The 15,979-nt window shown below is 41.6% G+C and overlaps 2 protein-coding genes across 4 annotated transcripts in view; one reads left to right on the top strand and one right to left on the bottom strand.

Moving 5' to 3' along the window:
• The window catches only part of hwt (heavyweight), a 72,562-nt gene that overhangs the window by 7,252 nt on the left and 49,331 nt on the right, over positions 1 to 15,979 (top strand). For all 3 annotated transcript variants that reach the window (XM_070211231.1, XM_070211233.1, XM_070211232.1), the window contains one exon: positions 571 to 727. In XM_070211231.1, the coding sequence (XP_070067332.1) occupies positions 571 to 727 (157 nt within the window). The remainder of the gene's footprint in view (positions 1 to 570; positions 728 to 15,979) is intronic.
• Cpr11B (Cuticular protein 11B) lies at positions 13,896 to 15,671 on the bottom strand. The gene is made up of 3 exons (XM_002056826.4): positions 15,207 to 15,671; positions 14,268 to 14,468; positions 13,896 to 14,195 (listed from the first exon to the last, which is right to left on the bottom strand). Exons 1-3 carry the CDS (start codon positions 15,554 to 15,556, stop codon positions 14,057 to 14,059), a joined length of 690 nt encoding a protein of 229 aa, XP_002056862.1. The 5' UTR covers positions 15,557 to 15,671; the 3' UTR covers positions 13,896 to 14,056.

Raw genomic sequence — 15,979 nt, 5'->3', positions numbered from 1 at the left:
TAAAGTCTCGAAATCGGAACTATTTGACACCGATATAAGTTCTACAGCTTGGAAGACTTCGAGCCCATCTTTGAATTCATGTTGAGAAAACTGAAATGAAGTTGAAGCAAGTTTTAAATTTCTTTGGAAAAAACTTTGATTGCAGCTTGGAAAATAAAAAAGAAAGTGTCTTAGATGCTTAAATGGGGTTAGGTTAAAGTTAGGTTGAGTTTAGCTGTTGTGCAAAATATATCGACAAGTAATAGATATATCGATAAATACAAAATATATCGATAATAAACAAACAAATCGACATATAATAAATATTTCGTTTATTAAAGAAATATATCGGTAGCTAACGATAAGAAACCTAGCGATAAATATGAAATAAATCGATAATAAACATATCGATTCGACACAAATTTATCGAAGAATAAAACATATATCGAACAATGAAAATAAATGCTCGAAAGCCAACAAAAGTTTCAATCGAAGACATAAAAATGATTTTATTACAATTTGCCTTTGCTATCATAAGAACAACTCCGCCCAACCTAACCACGCCCACATTTGTTCTCTTGTATTTGCTAGGCCCCGTTTGAGCGGAAGCGGAAACATAATCACACGTCGCCTGTGCCGCAATCGTAGACGCGAGGACAATGAGCTCTATCGTTCGAATAGCTTCAAGTTTGAGCGTTTCGAGCGCAAGGAGTGCCTCGAGGAGCTCTCCAGCACATTGCAGAAGCAGGTGAGTACAGTTGTGCCCAAAAGCCATTGACCATTGAGATAGAGAGAGAGAGAGAGAGAGAGAGAGAGAGAGAGAGAGAGAGAGAGAGACAGAGAGAGGGCGGTCGCAGCTGCGGGGTCCGTATAAACAATTAGTGTAACCCACGAGGGTTGCGTAATTTATGCGTGCCTGGCACCTTGCCACATGTTGCATGCCGCTGCTGCTGCTGCCGCTGCTGCTGTCTTTTCTTTTTTGTTGCGGCCCATCCATCAACTGCGCAATTTATGCGCATAGATTACAACTAATTGAAGTGTCGAAGAGCTGACCCCCGTCCACTAATTAGAAATTGCCCCTCGCCTACAATTGCCTGGCTGCAGTTCAATGAAGCATCACTGAGAAAAATTGCATTAGCCTGGGGGTAGGGGATAGGGGTGGGGGGGGATGGGGGTTCTGTCGCAGGTGGCGCTGTCTGAAACTTGTTTGGCCAAAGTTTGTCGGGCCGCTGCGGGCGGGCGCGTATGGAAGGGGAATCTAATTAATGGCGCGCAACAAATTGAATTTTAATTGAGCGTCGAATTTGATTTGCCCCACAATTTCTGCTCCTGCCGGCCATTTTGAGGTGTCTGTCGGCCCGACTCTGTTCAACAGAGTTCGACTCGGTTCGACTCGGGCCACAGCTGATAATCAAGTTAAGTACATTTTTGGGCATTGGCTTTGGCCATGTTAGACTGTGCTGGCAATTAAGCCAAAAGCCAGAGCATTGCACTCAAATTTTGACTACGAAAATATTGCCGAGAAAAGCAAAGCTCTGAAAATTATTAACATAGCATAAGCAAAAGTCATTGAAAGTGAGAAAGTGAGGAGATCTGTGGCAAGCAGAAGATTTAATTTCCTTGCAGACATTTGACTTATGCCTTGGCAGACGTGTGAGATCTCGTTGGATTCTTCCTATAGAGCTATATAATATATAGTATAGAAGTGCGACCTCAATCTGATTGGGCTCATATAAAAGCAGCGTAGTTTAAGCGAGTAATTTTCGGGCTTGGTTCGGATATCTTGTAAAACGAAAAGTGATTCGACATTTTGATACAATTTTAAAGTCAACTCAAAAACTAATTTGAAAAAACCTTGTACAAAGCTTTAAATATTAGCATGACATTGAAATAATATATACGGAATATTAAGTATACGTATTTACAGACATAAAGCAGATGCAATATGTTGACAGTCTCGGTATAGACACAAACAAGTTGGCAGTTCCATTATAAAAAGAAAAGAACTTGCTAGTCCCAAAAAAAAAATACCAACACCTTGGCTGTCGCAACACGAAGCAGCTTAGTTGGCAGACCCAATAAAACCCCAACTCATTTAAAGAAAGGAAAAAATATATATATAGAAAATATATATAAAGTATCAAGTTAGCAGTCCCAATATAAGAACGAACAAGTTGGCAGCTCCCATTGAAAATCAGGGAAGCCCCAATATCAAATAAGTTGCCAGCTCATAAAAAGATTTAACAATTTGGACGGCTTGATAAAAATGCAACCAGTTGGCAGTTCCATTGTAAAAATCAAAAGAAGTTGTCAGTCCCTAAAAAGGTCAACACTCTTGCTGTCTTCGTAAGAAGCTGTCTAGTTGACAGTGCCAATAAAACAGTCAAATATTTCAATAGAAAATCAACAAGTTGGCAGTTCCAATACTCAAGCAACAAGTTGGCAGTCCTCTGCATAAACTCATAGTCTGGCAGTCCCAATAAAAAACGAATGAAGTTGACAGTCCCAATAAAATCAAAATCTTGGCAGTTGCAATATAGAAATCCATAAGTTGCCTGCCGCAAAAAGAACGTCAACACTTTTGCAGTCTTCGCAGGAAGCTGCCTAGTTAGCAGTGCCAATTAAAGTTGGCAGCTCCAATACGAAAAGACAACAAGTTGGCAGTGCTATTCAAGAATCAACAGTCCCAATGAAATACCAAATGAGTCTCAAAAAATGCAACAAGTTGGCAGTTCCATTATAAGAAAAAAGTTGCCAGTCCCAAAGAAAAGATCAACACTTGCTTGTCTCAATATGAAGCCGCGCAGTTGGCAGTCCCATTAAAACAGTCAAATGTGTCAATTCAAATTCAACAAGTTGGCAGGGCTAACAAAGAAACCCAACAAGTTGGCAGTCCCTGTTGAACCTAAGCATTCAATTTTTTTCACTTTAATTCAATTTTTAAAGTGCTTGCCGCTTGTTGCCGTAGCAACTCGACCCCATGCGCTTTGCGGCAACTCTTGTTGCGTGCTGGCGCCGTCAATTGGCAACGAACCCCTGCTGCCCGCCTTCTCCCTGCCCCCACCCTGCCACACGGGCAAATGACAGGCAGCCATTTATCAAAGGAAACGCTTGAAGTGCGCCGCGTTTGAAATTGTTGTCGCTGGCATTTGCAACAACTGTCAGCTGTCCGGCTCGATAAGCTGCAGCGACCACACGAACAGCGACCAGCTCCGCCCACCTGGGCCAAATCATCTGCAACATTTGCACCTTAACAGTGTGGGCAGTCGCTGTGATAAATAAATAAAGGTACACAACTTACCCAACGAGGCAAAAAGAAGAACGCAAGGTGGAAAAGTTCTCAGATTTTGTTGGGCAGCCTCGGCTGGCGGCGCTCGGTTTCAGCTTTCGCTCCATTAACAGCTTCATCTTCGCTTAGATTTATGTTCGCCGCGCCGCCCAGTGACACGACATGTCTCACCTGAGTCGCAACTGTCTTGTCCGACCTGCCAGCCGCTAATCATGCCAGAGTGCCTGCCGCAGACGTGTCTGCCAAACTTTATGCTGCACCACCCAACCACCCAACCACCGAAAACAGCCAACCATCCAGGTAGCCCACTTGTGGCCTGTCGCTGTCAATTTGATTTCCCAGCTAGGGAGAAATAAAAATAATGCGACGCCAAGACAAATGGCATTGAAATTTCCTTTGGCAGCTTAAGTAGTTAGCAAATGCACTCGAAGGCCCCAAAAACAGGCAAAGGTCGCGCTCCCCTCGAAGATGCCCGGCAAAAATATATGCTCCTCCAGAAAGTTCTATCTATGCATATGCTAAGTTTTATTGTTTGATATGCATATTTCGCTTATCATACTTAATATCATTAATCTTCAACTGAATCTGTATTTAGAGCATGGCAAAGAGAGCTACCCTGTAAATGGGCAGCGCCTCAATGAACGTTTGCACATTAAATATAATAATAGATAAAAGTTATTATAATAAAATTGAGGTAAAGACAGTCTCACAAAAAAGCGAAAGGTTCTGCTGCGTCTGGGGGAAGTTGAGCTACCTGCTCCTGAAACAGACTCCTTGCCCAGATTATTTCATCTAGCCCTAGTATTGGCTGCACTTGCATAGATTATGTGCTGCTCCAAGTAAAGTCTTTCAGGGATCTGAATTGTGGGTCTAAAGCAGTGCCAGAGTGTTCTGCTTGGGGTAATCCTTTGTTAGCCGAGAGCCTGAAGTCGTTCACAAACCTTTCCTTCTACACAGTGCCTTGACGCTAGCTAGACTAGAAAATTTCAATATACGCAACTATCATTCGAATAGAAATTTGGAAACTTTTTACTGCTTTTATAAATATACTTTACCTCTCTTTAGTCAAACTCCCTCAATACCTGCTTCTCTTCCATTTGCACGAGTTCTTCTTGTGTTTCATGCTTTGCACACTATAATTCCCAATCTGTTAAGGCACATTTATTATGAAGAGCATTTGGCATACATCTGACAGCGAGGTAAATGTCAGAGTAAACCAAAAGTAAAAACAAAAAGTTATTCAATAAGAAGAGAAAGCTTTGGCCAAGTTATATTTACCTCCTGCCGTGGCCCCGTTGCCCAACCCTTTTATTTACTTTCATTCTTATTTGTTTTGCTGCAAGTTGGTCCGAACTTTTTGGCCGGCCTTTGCCACATAAATTGTTTATTGTAATAAAGTTTTTCATTTGGGATTTGCCAACTTGTGATTTACCATGGAATATTGCGAGCTCAAAATGATAATGGCAAAAGAGCTGGGGTCCAGCGGGTCGAGGCTTTGTTTTTTCTTTGCCGCAAATGTAATTATTTCAAATGAAATTTCCTTCAATGCAACTGTTCAATAGAATTTTATGTTAAATTGCATTTGTAACCAAATTTATTGCAAATTTCATTTTGCGGCTACCGAAAAAGGTTTACAGCTTGGAATTGGGTTAGATAAATTGGCTTTTTTTTTGTGGCACAGCAAAATGAATCTAGAGGAAAAACTGAAATGGAATACATAAGTTGCCCAGGTTGGAGGCATCCATATATTATTCTATTGGTTTCTGGTACAACAAAAGATAGATCAATTCCCTGCAGCATCACAATGTTTGTCAACCTTAACACTTTGTCTTTATCTACACTTTAGTAATTGCTCCTGCTCTTATTTGTTTAACACCAAATGGAAGATCTTGGATATCATATTTAGGTTCTCTTAGGAATAGGGGAAAGTTTTTGTGAAGTTGAAGAACTCAATGGATCTTTGACGTAAATAGAGTTTAATAACTGGAGCGAGGCAACACCAAGTGAAGGTTCTGAGAGCTGTTGCCTTAGACCCTTAGTATTAACTCAGGTTACCTTGCCTTGGCAAGGGCTTGTTTGGACCAGAAAATTGTCTCTATTTCCTTTTAGAGTTTTAAGCTTGTCGCAATTAATGCCAGCTTAAGTCAGGGAACACCAAACCAGGAAGACCTGGGTTGTCTTACTTTGGATCCTTTAAGAATAGTGGAAAGTTCTTAAGGGTTTCATTCCGTATTGAAACTTTGAAACGAAGCTCCTGAGATTTGGTGAAACTTGAAATTTTGAGAATTGCGCTGCGGTCTTGCCCTAGGCCGAATCGGAAAAGCTTTGCTTGGTTATGGAAATGCCTTTTAGTCTAAACTGTATTTCCTGCTGTTCCCAACCCCCTTTCACTGAGCAGCTCAGTTTGTATTCAATTTTCCACACAACTTCGAAGTGTTGACAGCACTTTTGTGCTCTTTTCTAATTTCCCATCAGCATCAACATCAACATGAACATCATCGTCTAATGCGCTATCAGAGTGCTCTGTGCCGCCCATTCATTACATTTGATGGCACAATTTTGAGCTATTCCCCCTGCTGTCTGGTTTTTGGGGCGCCCGCATCGACCTGTCCCGACCTGAATGGGACGCGTGTTGGCCAACAGAAAATTGCGCACTGATCTGTGTGCTGGCAATCATTAGCCCGCGAAACAATCAGACAAAATGTGCCCAAACATTCAACGAACCCCCAGCTGCTTATTCATGCAACAATTGTTGATTGCCAGCCCGAGCAACCCCCACATCTGTGCACCCTCATTTGTTGTGCGAGTGTGTGTGAATTATTGTTGTTGGCTCATAACGAGAAATTGTCAGCTGTCAGTGGGACACAATCGCTGAGATATGCTGTCGAGCTTTGACCCAATGCAAATGCCAGAAATTATTTAACTTATCCGCTAATCAACCCCTCTCCCGCATTCTACGCTCTGTTGGTTGGCTGCGACTCAAGTTTAGACCTAGTTAAATGTAATGCGCCATAAAACGAGTTAATTTCCGACGCCTCGGCAAAAGTTGTGCCTAGAGTATTATTGCCTTGAAGCGGCAACCGCTTGCCGCCCCTGCCCCTACAGTGATGCCTCGCTACAAGTGCCTACAAATTTAATCAAACATTTCGCTCTGGCACACACTCAACCACACACACACACACACACACACATCCTTGTAGAGTTGTGTGTAGTCTAACCTCATTCCAGCCCTCACACCTATCCCGCGCGCATTCATTTCGCTTGGCGTTCTAAATAATTCATGTAGGCAACATCGTTCCTGCGTCCTTTTGTGCTGGAATTTTGTACGTCCAACTTGTTGTAATACATTCAAATGAGTGTAGGGCAGCGTGTGTGTGTGTGTGTGTGATGTGGCCATGTATATTGTGTAAATCTCAAGTTGTTTAAAAAAAAAATGAGAAGAATAAAAAATATATACAACGTCGCAAAAAGAAAAGTTGTTCAAGTTTTTAGCTGCACTGTGCGCACAGTGGCCAAAAAGCGCGTTCAATTGCTTCAAATGACAAACCAAGGGCCTTCTATGCGATTCTCAGTCACAGAAACAAGAGAATTAATATGTCTGGGATGATGAGTGCTGAAAAGTTCTCAAAGTGTGTGTTCATTCAAGATCTGAAAGCTCATCAAAAGCTGTTTGAAATTGAGTCAATGCACTTGTTGCTGCTTATTCTATAATTTAAGCACCTAAAGCTCCTTTAAAAGCTCTTTTGAATTTGAATCAATGAACTCGTAACTGTTTTTACTGTAGCTATGAAAGCACGTTAGAACGAAAGCTAGTACAATGTTTCTCTCTCTTTTGTGCCCCTGTTAGTCAATCAATTATATTAATATTATTATGCTTCTTTAATATTAAAAGCTTTAAGCTTTAAGGTAAAACAGTTATGTTTCTATAAACATGCTTCTAAAATAATACCTGCTCTTGCAACTGAAACTAAAGCTCAGTAAAAGCGCCTTTGCTCTATGTACTTGGACTTTACAGTCAATCAAGTTAACGAAAGCTTTTGTTTTTTCGATTAATTGAAACCAAAGCTTTTGAATGCTTTTAGTTAGCTGCACCAAAATGCTTGCGGCTTATTCAATGCTTGAACTTTTCAAGTGTAAAGCTCTATAAAAGCTGCGTGTAAGCTCCTTTTTAAAAAGCTTTGGCCCTAATACGTTCTTCGTCCTTCTATTGCGCTGCTTCAGTGTGGCACAAGTTGTTGCTGATGTTGCAGCTGCCACTGTTAGCAATGCGTGAAGCATTGAGAGAGAGGGAAAGAGAGAGAGAGCGAGAGAGAGAGAAGGGGGGAAAGGGAATTGTGAGTGAGAGTTGTGCTCGAGTCAACTTAAATATGCGTTTCACTTGTCTTGCGTATTATTTGGCGCATTAAATTTATGTGCGCAATTGTGCTGAGTTGTGTGAAACATTCTCACTCTACCCCCGCACCATCCTCCCATCATCCATTGTGAATGTGGCATAGCCCATTTGTGCGATTGTGAATGCGTTTATTATATGGCACTGAGTCCGCTTTGTGCTGGTCTGTGCGCTGCTCTTGGGTTACCAGCTCGATTTCGAGTTGTTGGATTTCGATGCGCGACACCTTCTCGACAGTAGCCAAGGACTCGAAGGACTTTCCGCTGAATGAAACTGCGGGCTTCTTTCATTTTGGGGTCCTTTGTGTGTTATTATTCAAAATCCAGTCAATAATACGATACGCGACGCTAATTTATTATACCAAAATGCGAAAAGGCGCATACCGAATGCCACTTTGTAAATATTTCAAGAGAGCAGTTACAATTACAGCTGCTAGCACACCCAACTCCCTTCGCAGCGCCCCCCCCCTGCCCGGACACCCAGACCCTGTCCGGACCCGGGCCCGGGCCCGGGCTCCATGTGTGCGTCCTGGCGCCGTTTTCAATTTTATCCCTTTTATTGGCGTTGCATATTTTTTTCTTTTACAGCTGCTTAAAATTCATACACAAATATTCCGACAGCACCCGCCTTTGCCACCAGAGCATTAGTTCCATTGCCTTGCCACATGCCAAAAGCAACCCCATCCCCCTCGCTCTCGCTCTCGCGTCCCTTCCCCCCTTTCATTTATGCTGTCTGGCTTGGCTGTTTTTCGCTTTCGTGTGCAAATTAGTTTATTGGAATTTCTTGTTTGCGTTTTACCCAGTCTCTGCTCTACTCGGAAAGTCGAACTTCCCCCTCCCCCGTGCGCCCCTTCAAGTTTTAGTTGCCTCTTCGATATCTGCGCTCATCATTTGCCTTGGTTTTTATAGCATATGTGTCCACTTACCGCAAGTCGTAAAACGCATTGGTTTTGAGCTTTAATATTTCCTTTTTACCGTGCTTAAAGCTTTCTCTTATATAAGGGCTGATCATATTTGACTGGAGCTTTCAAGCTGAGCTTATAAGTTATGTAAATCACACGATATGAGGAGTTTACTTAAGCTTTAAGCTTTATTTGGAGTGCTTGGATAAGTGTTTGCCATTTGGAAGGACATCAAAAGTGAGCATTAAGTCATGCTGAAGCTTTAAGAGTATGCGTTCACATTCACCTCAAACACGATCAAAAAGGCCAGTCAGCATTTGACATGAGCTTTTAAGCTCCGCGTCCTAAAATTGTATTTAAGCTTTATTTAAAATAAGACACTTAGGGGGGCATATGTTGCATACATATAACACGAAACATTTTGAACCGATAACAATAAGCTCTTATAATGTGCTTGGCCGGAGAGCTTAAAAGCTCTCCTGCAATGCATATAAAAGCTTTAAAGCTCTTTTACAATGTATATAAAACGAGATACCAAATTATATCTCCTTATTGCCAAGTTAATATGCTCCGAATATCTAAAAACTATTCCTGACGTTCGTGAAAGCTTCTTTGAAAGCAAATAATACTCAGAGGCTAATATTATTGCTTTAGCTCGTGTGAGCTTTTAAATGGCTTGCGCTCTCTTTTGGGCCATATTCGTAAACGTTTGCAATAAAATATGCTTTAAATGTGTTCTTGTGATATGCTTCAGTTTTTAATATAACCAAAACTTACATTGTTACAACAAAAGTTATGGATATTACGTGTTAGCTGTCAGGCAGAGAATAGAGCTAAAAAGCTGAGCAAAAGCTCACACAGACACACACATAAATTTACTAACAAGGCTATTAAAGTTTAATGAAAAGGAGGCGCAGTGGGGTTGGAGGAGGAGCAGAAGGAGAAGGAGCTCAACTATGACTCACAGGCAGTCAGAGAGCAAAATAGTTAGAGATAGTTAGAGAGAGGGAGAAAGGAAAAGAAAGCGAGAGGGAGAGAGATGGGCAGAAGCTGGGTGGTTGCTTCTGGAACATGGCAAGCTTTTGGGCAAGTGCGTGGAACGGCGTGTTGTGCGTGCAACTGCCATATCAATAACAAACTAAAGTGTAGCCAGGACAGGTGCATGTGTGTGTGTGTGTGTGTGTGTGTGTGCGTATATAAACATCAACGCTAACTGACACGCCGCTAGGTGGCGCTCTACGCTGCAGCCGGCAAAGTTGACAGGCACGCAATTGCGTGCCAAATGCTCCATTTCCCATCTTCCATTCTCCACTTGCCTCCTCAGAATTTTGTAAATTATTTGCACGTTTCTTGGCCTTAAGTTTTGCGCTGCGTAACTTTAAGCCGTCGACTTTTATAAACTTTGTCTGCCTTGCGCTAATTTTCGAGTAGGCTACCTTTTTTTTTTTGCCCAACTTTCAAAAAGTCTTCACTTCAAAAGCACCCAGAGCTTCATTTGCTTTAACTCGTTGGCTGTTAAATGCTTAAAGCAATATTTCTCAAAATAATATCCATCATCAGATCGTCACTTAAAGTTTCTTCAAGCTTTTACTTTAAGCCAGTGATTCATTCTTTGTCTTCTGCATCAAAACTCACACCAAAGGGCAAGGCTTTACATTAAATATGTGAGCTCTATATATCTATATATATATAGCTATATTGTTTCGACATTTGTCGATAGCCTGAGAATTGATATCAAAATCGATATTAATCGATAGCAGGAGAAATACTCAAAATCAAAATGTATCAATAATATTGGAAAAAGTACAAAATTCCAGATAAACAACAAGCAGACAGAGAATATTTTGTACTTGATCTGTATAGAGTATTCGACAGTCATTAAAACCTTAAGGATTTGCTCAAAAAAACAAGATTTCAATATCGATTTTCATCGATTACTTGGTTATCGATCGACGCGAACGGACGGACAGACGAATGTATATGGCTAGAGCGACTCGACTGTTGATAGTAATCATGAATCCATATAATTTATGGGCTCGGAGATGTCCTCATCTTCTGCCTGTTATATACATTCGCACATTTTTAAAGGGTTCGAAGTTTAAAAACGAATTTTCTTCTCTGCCAAACTGTTTTTAGGCCAACTTATTCAGGTGAAACTCTCGCTTTTAATTGCCAAGCTGCGTTTGAGAGCGCACTTAAGATTCGTAAAATTTACTACTCATTTTCAAGCGTTGTTTTTACAGCGAAAATGGTGTTGCAAAGCGTTGCAATTGGAGTGTTGTCAAACACTTGACACCAAAAACTTCAAAATGCGTTTGGGCCAACCAAAAAGAAGCTCAAAGTTTTGTGTGTGTGTGTGTGGGAGGGGAGGGGGGGGGGGGCGGGTGTGCTTAAGTTGCCCACCCTGCAATCAGCACTGCACAACACTACCGAGCCATCCCCCCCCCCCCCCCCCTCCCGCTCTGCAGCGTGCAGACGTTTTGAGGGTTGGTAAACGCGTTTTGCTCGAGGCGCAACGCAAATCCGTTTAAATTTATGGCGTGTCATTGTTTTGGCATAAAATTAAGTGAGTGCAGCGCGCAAGGTGGGGTTATTTTATATTCAGGGATAGAAAGTGGTGGCGGGCGGGGGGGGGGGGGGGGGGCGTGTCTTACTCTGCTGATGAACATGTGTAACTTGTGTGTAGTTGAACATGCAGAGACATGCATGCATATGATTGCCGAGGACTGCAGCCCAAATGAGGGAAGGCAAACCAATGAAATTCAATAAGAAGCGCTGCTCGAGAGAGGTGAGAGGGGGGGGGGGGGGGGGGGCTGATGTTGGGTAGGTGTCTGCACTCCCTAATGTCGAAAATATAATTCATTAAATTCATAAGCGCCCTCTTAATTTATGAAGAGCCCAACTCCCCAAAACAGTCAGAAAATATTTGCCGCCCCTCGCCCCACATTCAACCAATGCCAAAAGGATGGCCCCGAGCGGCGCTGTGTAATTTTAATTAATGCGTCCGTCGTTTAACATAAACGAAATGCGAATACGAAATGAAAATCGTAATAAAAAGTGAGCGAGAGAGAGAGACGGAGAGAGAGAGAGCGACGTTAAAAAGAGCCCCCAACTTAGGAAAATGCTTAAGAAAAAAAAAATCTATGGAAAAAAACTTTGTCAGAGACAATGCTTAAAAACTTGACAGTCTCTCATCTTACTTTTCATTCTTTTTTTTTTTTTTTATATCCTACGAGAGGGTATTCGAATGTTGTCATGAAATGTGCAGCGCTTAGAAGGAGACACCTACGAGACCATAAGGTATATATATTCTAGATCAGCATCAATAGACTTCATCTGTCTGTCTGACTGTTTCTATGCAAACTAGTCTCACAGTTTTAAAGCTATCTTGTCTTGAAACTAGGTCCAACTCTCCGTTGCAGGCAGTCATATGTTGCCGGATCGGATCGGCCGGATCGGACCACTATATCATATAGCTTCCATAGGAACGATCGAACGGAATGAAATGCTCTTCTTTTTATCAAGATATCTGGTCCCTGGCATTTACTAGTTTCAGTATGAAACATATAACATATCATATATCATATATATACTGTATTATATAGCTGGCATAGGAACGATCTGTCGCAAGAAACCTTCTTTTTTGTTTAACAAGATATCTTGATCAAATTACATTACAAATCACATTCAATTATCTACTTAATATCTTATCAAGATCACATTGCTATATTATATAGCTCTATAGGAAGAATCGCTTGAAAATTGACTTTTGTGTGGCAAAATATTCTGTTTTTCGCAAAATTTTCTTCAAACTCAGTCAAAGCGTAAGGCAAATTGTCTATAAGAGTATTCAAACTTCGGCATGCCGAAGTTATCCCAACATTCTTCTTGTATTTATGCGTCGTTTACCCGTACAATGCAATAATAAAAAAAAAACGTAGCTTAGAATGGGATAGACTGAGGCAGCTTTTGGCATTCAGCGAGAGTCGTTATGGGTTTTATTTGCCCAGCCCACACTCATTGATCTCAGGATCTATGAAGGTTGTAATTAAAAAATTTCTCATACGCTCTTTTATTACCCAAAGCAAATGAAAGGCATAAAATCTCATTATTTACGGGCATTTGGTTAAAAGAACTTGGCTTGTGCCTTCTGTTAAACAAAAGTCAAATGAATGATGATTCGGATGTTTGTGTTTTCTTTTGGCTGTCTCCAATTTTAAGTATATACGTGTTTTTTTTTTTTGGGGAATATGTATTAACTGCAGCACTACAGGGTATCTGCGAGTCGAGCTCAGTGCTCAGCGCATTTGTACTTATTCTTTTTAGCTGCAATTGTCGCCGACATCCTTAAGTTTTCTTTTTCCCCCCAAAGTATGGTAAATGGCATGCTTTGTGGCTGGGCAAAGGGTATATGGTCTATGTTGTGGTTCGGTTTGTTATATATATATGGATATGTTGTATGATTAATGCCCTCAACAATGGCCAAAAAGTTGCCAGAAAAAAAGTTGAGTGCGACAACTTTTTAGCTTGTTTTGATTTCGGGCAGAGCGTGCGGTGCGGGGCTTGGGGCGCTGTTCGGATGGTTGTTTGCCAATTTTGTGGATTTTTGGTGTTTGCTTCAACTGCTTAACTGCATATTAATCAGCTTTACTTTTGCCTGCCTCTGAAACTTTGCCAAACTCTGGGCCACAAGAACACCAAAGGGGCGTGGCTAGACAATGTGTTTTACGTCTGTTTGCAGCTGACACAAAGTTTGCACAAAAAAAAAAAAAAAAATAAAACAAAAATATGGAGAGAAATAAACTGGTTAAGTCCGGGCAAAGTTAGGACAGGTAAATATGATAGAAATTCAAAAGGATTTTCTTCAAATATTTCAAAATAGTGGAAATATTTTGGGTAAAATGATTGGGGCAGAGTATCGTTAGGAGGCGTCTTCGATAACATTCGTACCATAATCGATTAATGCGATATTTTTGAGTGCGACTCAGTCAATTTTCTATAAAATCGATATATATCGATGCCTATGGCATTTGATCGATAAATATCGCTTTTGAGGCTTGCTTTTTTCAGCACAACTCGATGAGTATCAAGGCTAGATACACAAAACTTGCTTTGTAGGTGCTCGTTAAGTTTTGAAAATCAAAAAGAATATTTCAATTTTTGAAAACCTGCCCACAAAAATTGCAAAGCCTTGCGCTTTGGCATGTTAACATTCTTCTTCAGATCGGACTATAAAGACCGTAGTTAATATAGAATGCATTTGCATTTGTTGGGACAGCTCCTCGTTGAGTTTGGGTTAAATCTCAGTAGTAGAATTTAATTTATATTAATGTCAGCACAACAATTATCGAGAATTTCTACCATATTTTATTGGGTTGCAAAATACAACTTTTTATAGAGAGAAAAAAAAAATACAACTAATTTGTGTGCTGCCAAAGGTGTACATTCGTATGTGTGTGTATATATTGAGTGTTCAGATCGTGTTTCCAATTGGGATTTAGTAGTGTCTGCGCTGGCGATAGCCGGGCGGCAGATAGCGGGACGAAGGCGCTTGCACATTGCCAGCGGAGCCATGGTAGGCGCCGCCCTGATAACCGCCAGCCGAGCCGCCGGCTCCGCTGCGCTGTTGATGATGCCTGCAAGAAGTAGAAGAAGAAGAAGGAGAGTTCAATTGGATACCTTACATGATAGAAGCAATCGGTACTTACTCGGCGGGCAGGGATGGTGAGGTGGGCAGGTGTGCGCCCTCGGCATGGAATCCATTCTTGTCGGCCTTGTAATTGACCGTATACTGTTGGCCATCGTCGCCCGTGTAGGAGTAGGAGCCGCGTACGCCGAGGGAACCGTGTGGCCAGCCGCCCTTGAATTCGCCCGTCTCATCGCGATGAATGCCGTTGCCCGTATCAAAGCTGAAAAGATTGCAAAGTCATGAACTCACGCAGAACTCTTCAATTGTTTTGTAATTTTCCCGTTTCTAGAAATTCCAGTGTATACCCTTGAAATCGTTTTAGATTTCCAGCTATATAAAATACTGGGAATGATTGAAAAAGTTGTAAAGTTGTCTCAGTTGAAATTCTTCTCTAAAAGCTTAAGTACCTTCTTGACTTTCAACGAGAAAAACTGGGAATAGCTATTGTTAGACATTGCGTAAAGATAATATTAGGAATATGGCATCCTGACTGATCATAATAAATGAATTGGAACAGTGACCTTACTGGGAACAGTTTAGGAAACTAAAGGTGCATTAAACAAACACTGCATCAAAATAATGGGAACAGAATCAATGGAAACAGAGGCTTCACCAGGAACAATTAAGTAATACTTGGGGTCAAGCAAACACTGTAACAAGAGAAACAATCGGAACAGACGTGTTACTGGGAACAGTTAAGGAAAATAAAGAAGTATTCATTAATCGCAAGAAAACGCCTGACAAGAAATGTTTCACTGTGCCTCGCTGGGAACAGTTTAAGAAACTAAAGGCATAGAAGGTATACAGGTTTTGCTGAGAACAGTTAAGAAAACTAATAAAAAAGTTATAAATGTGAATCGATCTGAGGAATCGTAAGGAACAAGCACGGCAACAATGCGCCTGAGAACAGATTTCCCTTTGAACAGTTTGCAAATGAAATACAAGATCTTTGAATTACCCAAAGTTATAATTGCCGCTGGCATCGCTCTGATAATCGCTGCGCACAATCGGTATCTGCGCCTGACGCTGTCCACCATGTCCGCCATGTCCGCCATGTCCGCCGGCTCCGGCAAAGCCAGCACTGCTGCCACCCACACCGACGCCCACGCCCACTCCTCCAGCTAAGCCGCCACCGCCACCGCCACCGCCTCCGAGACGACCATGGGAGTGGCCGCTAACGCCGTGATAGTGCAGCTGGCTGGCCTGCGGTGCCGGATATTGATTGGCGGGCAAATAGCGTTGCGGCGGGCGACCAGCTGCGGCGCTGGCCAGAAATGCGCAGGCAACAAGGACAATGGGCTGCAACATCTTGTGGCACTTGCAACACGCACTCGAGAACTTCACTCAACCCAAAAAACAAAAAAAAACAAAGCACGAAGCACAAGAACAAAAAAATTGATGTCACAGCACTGTTTATATATATATATATATATATATATATATATATATATCCTTATATATATCTATATATATTTGTATCCTTGCAGCTCTTTGTATCTGGTTAGGTTTGTATCTTTGTATCTTCTGGTGCTATTCTCTCGACTGAAACGCTCGAGCGCCGACTGTTTGCGGTTTCGCTGCGGCGCTTTGCTTTTTATAGTCTCGCGCAGCGCTCGAATTTTTGTCTTAATTGTTTTTTGTTCAACAGACTTCTGCTGCTTCTTCTGCGTTCTTTAAAGACCGTTTTTGGTTTTTTTTTTCTGCTGGCCTCTTGCCGTGTCTTTCAATTAG

This window comes from Drosophila virilis, chromosome X (assembly GCF_030788295.1).
Source record: "Drosophila virilis strain 15010-1051.87 chromosome X, Dvir_AGI_RSII-ME, whole genome shotgun sequence".
NCBI classification, from domain to species: domain Eukaryota; kingdom Metazoa; phylum Arthropoda; class Insecta; order Diptera; family Drosophilidae; genus Drosophila; species Drosophila virilis.
This window is presented reverse-complemented; position numbering and strand designations above follow the sequence as displayed.

Coding starts and splice junctions, on each gene's coding strand:
- Cpr11B (XM_002056826.4), bottom strand. CDS start 15,556: ATGTTGCAGCCCATTGTCCTTGTTGCCTGCGCATTTCTGGCCAGCGCC. Junction 14,469..15,206: donor AGCGGCAATTATAACTTTGG/GTAATTCAAAGA, acceptor CAATCTTTTCAG/CTTTGATACGGGCAACGGCA. Junction 14,196..14,267: donor TCACCATCCCTGCCCGCCGA/GTAAGTACCGAT, acceptor TACTTCTTGCAG/GCATCATCAACAGCGCAGCG.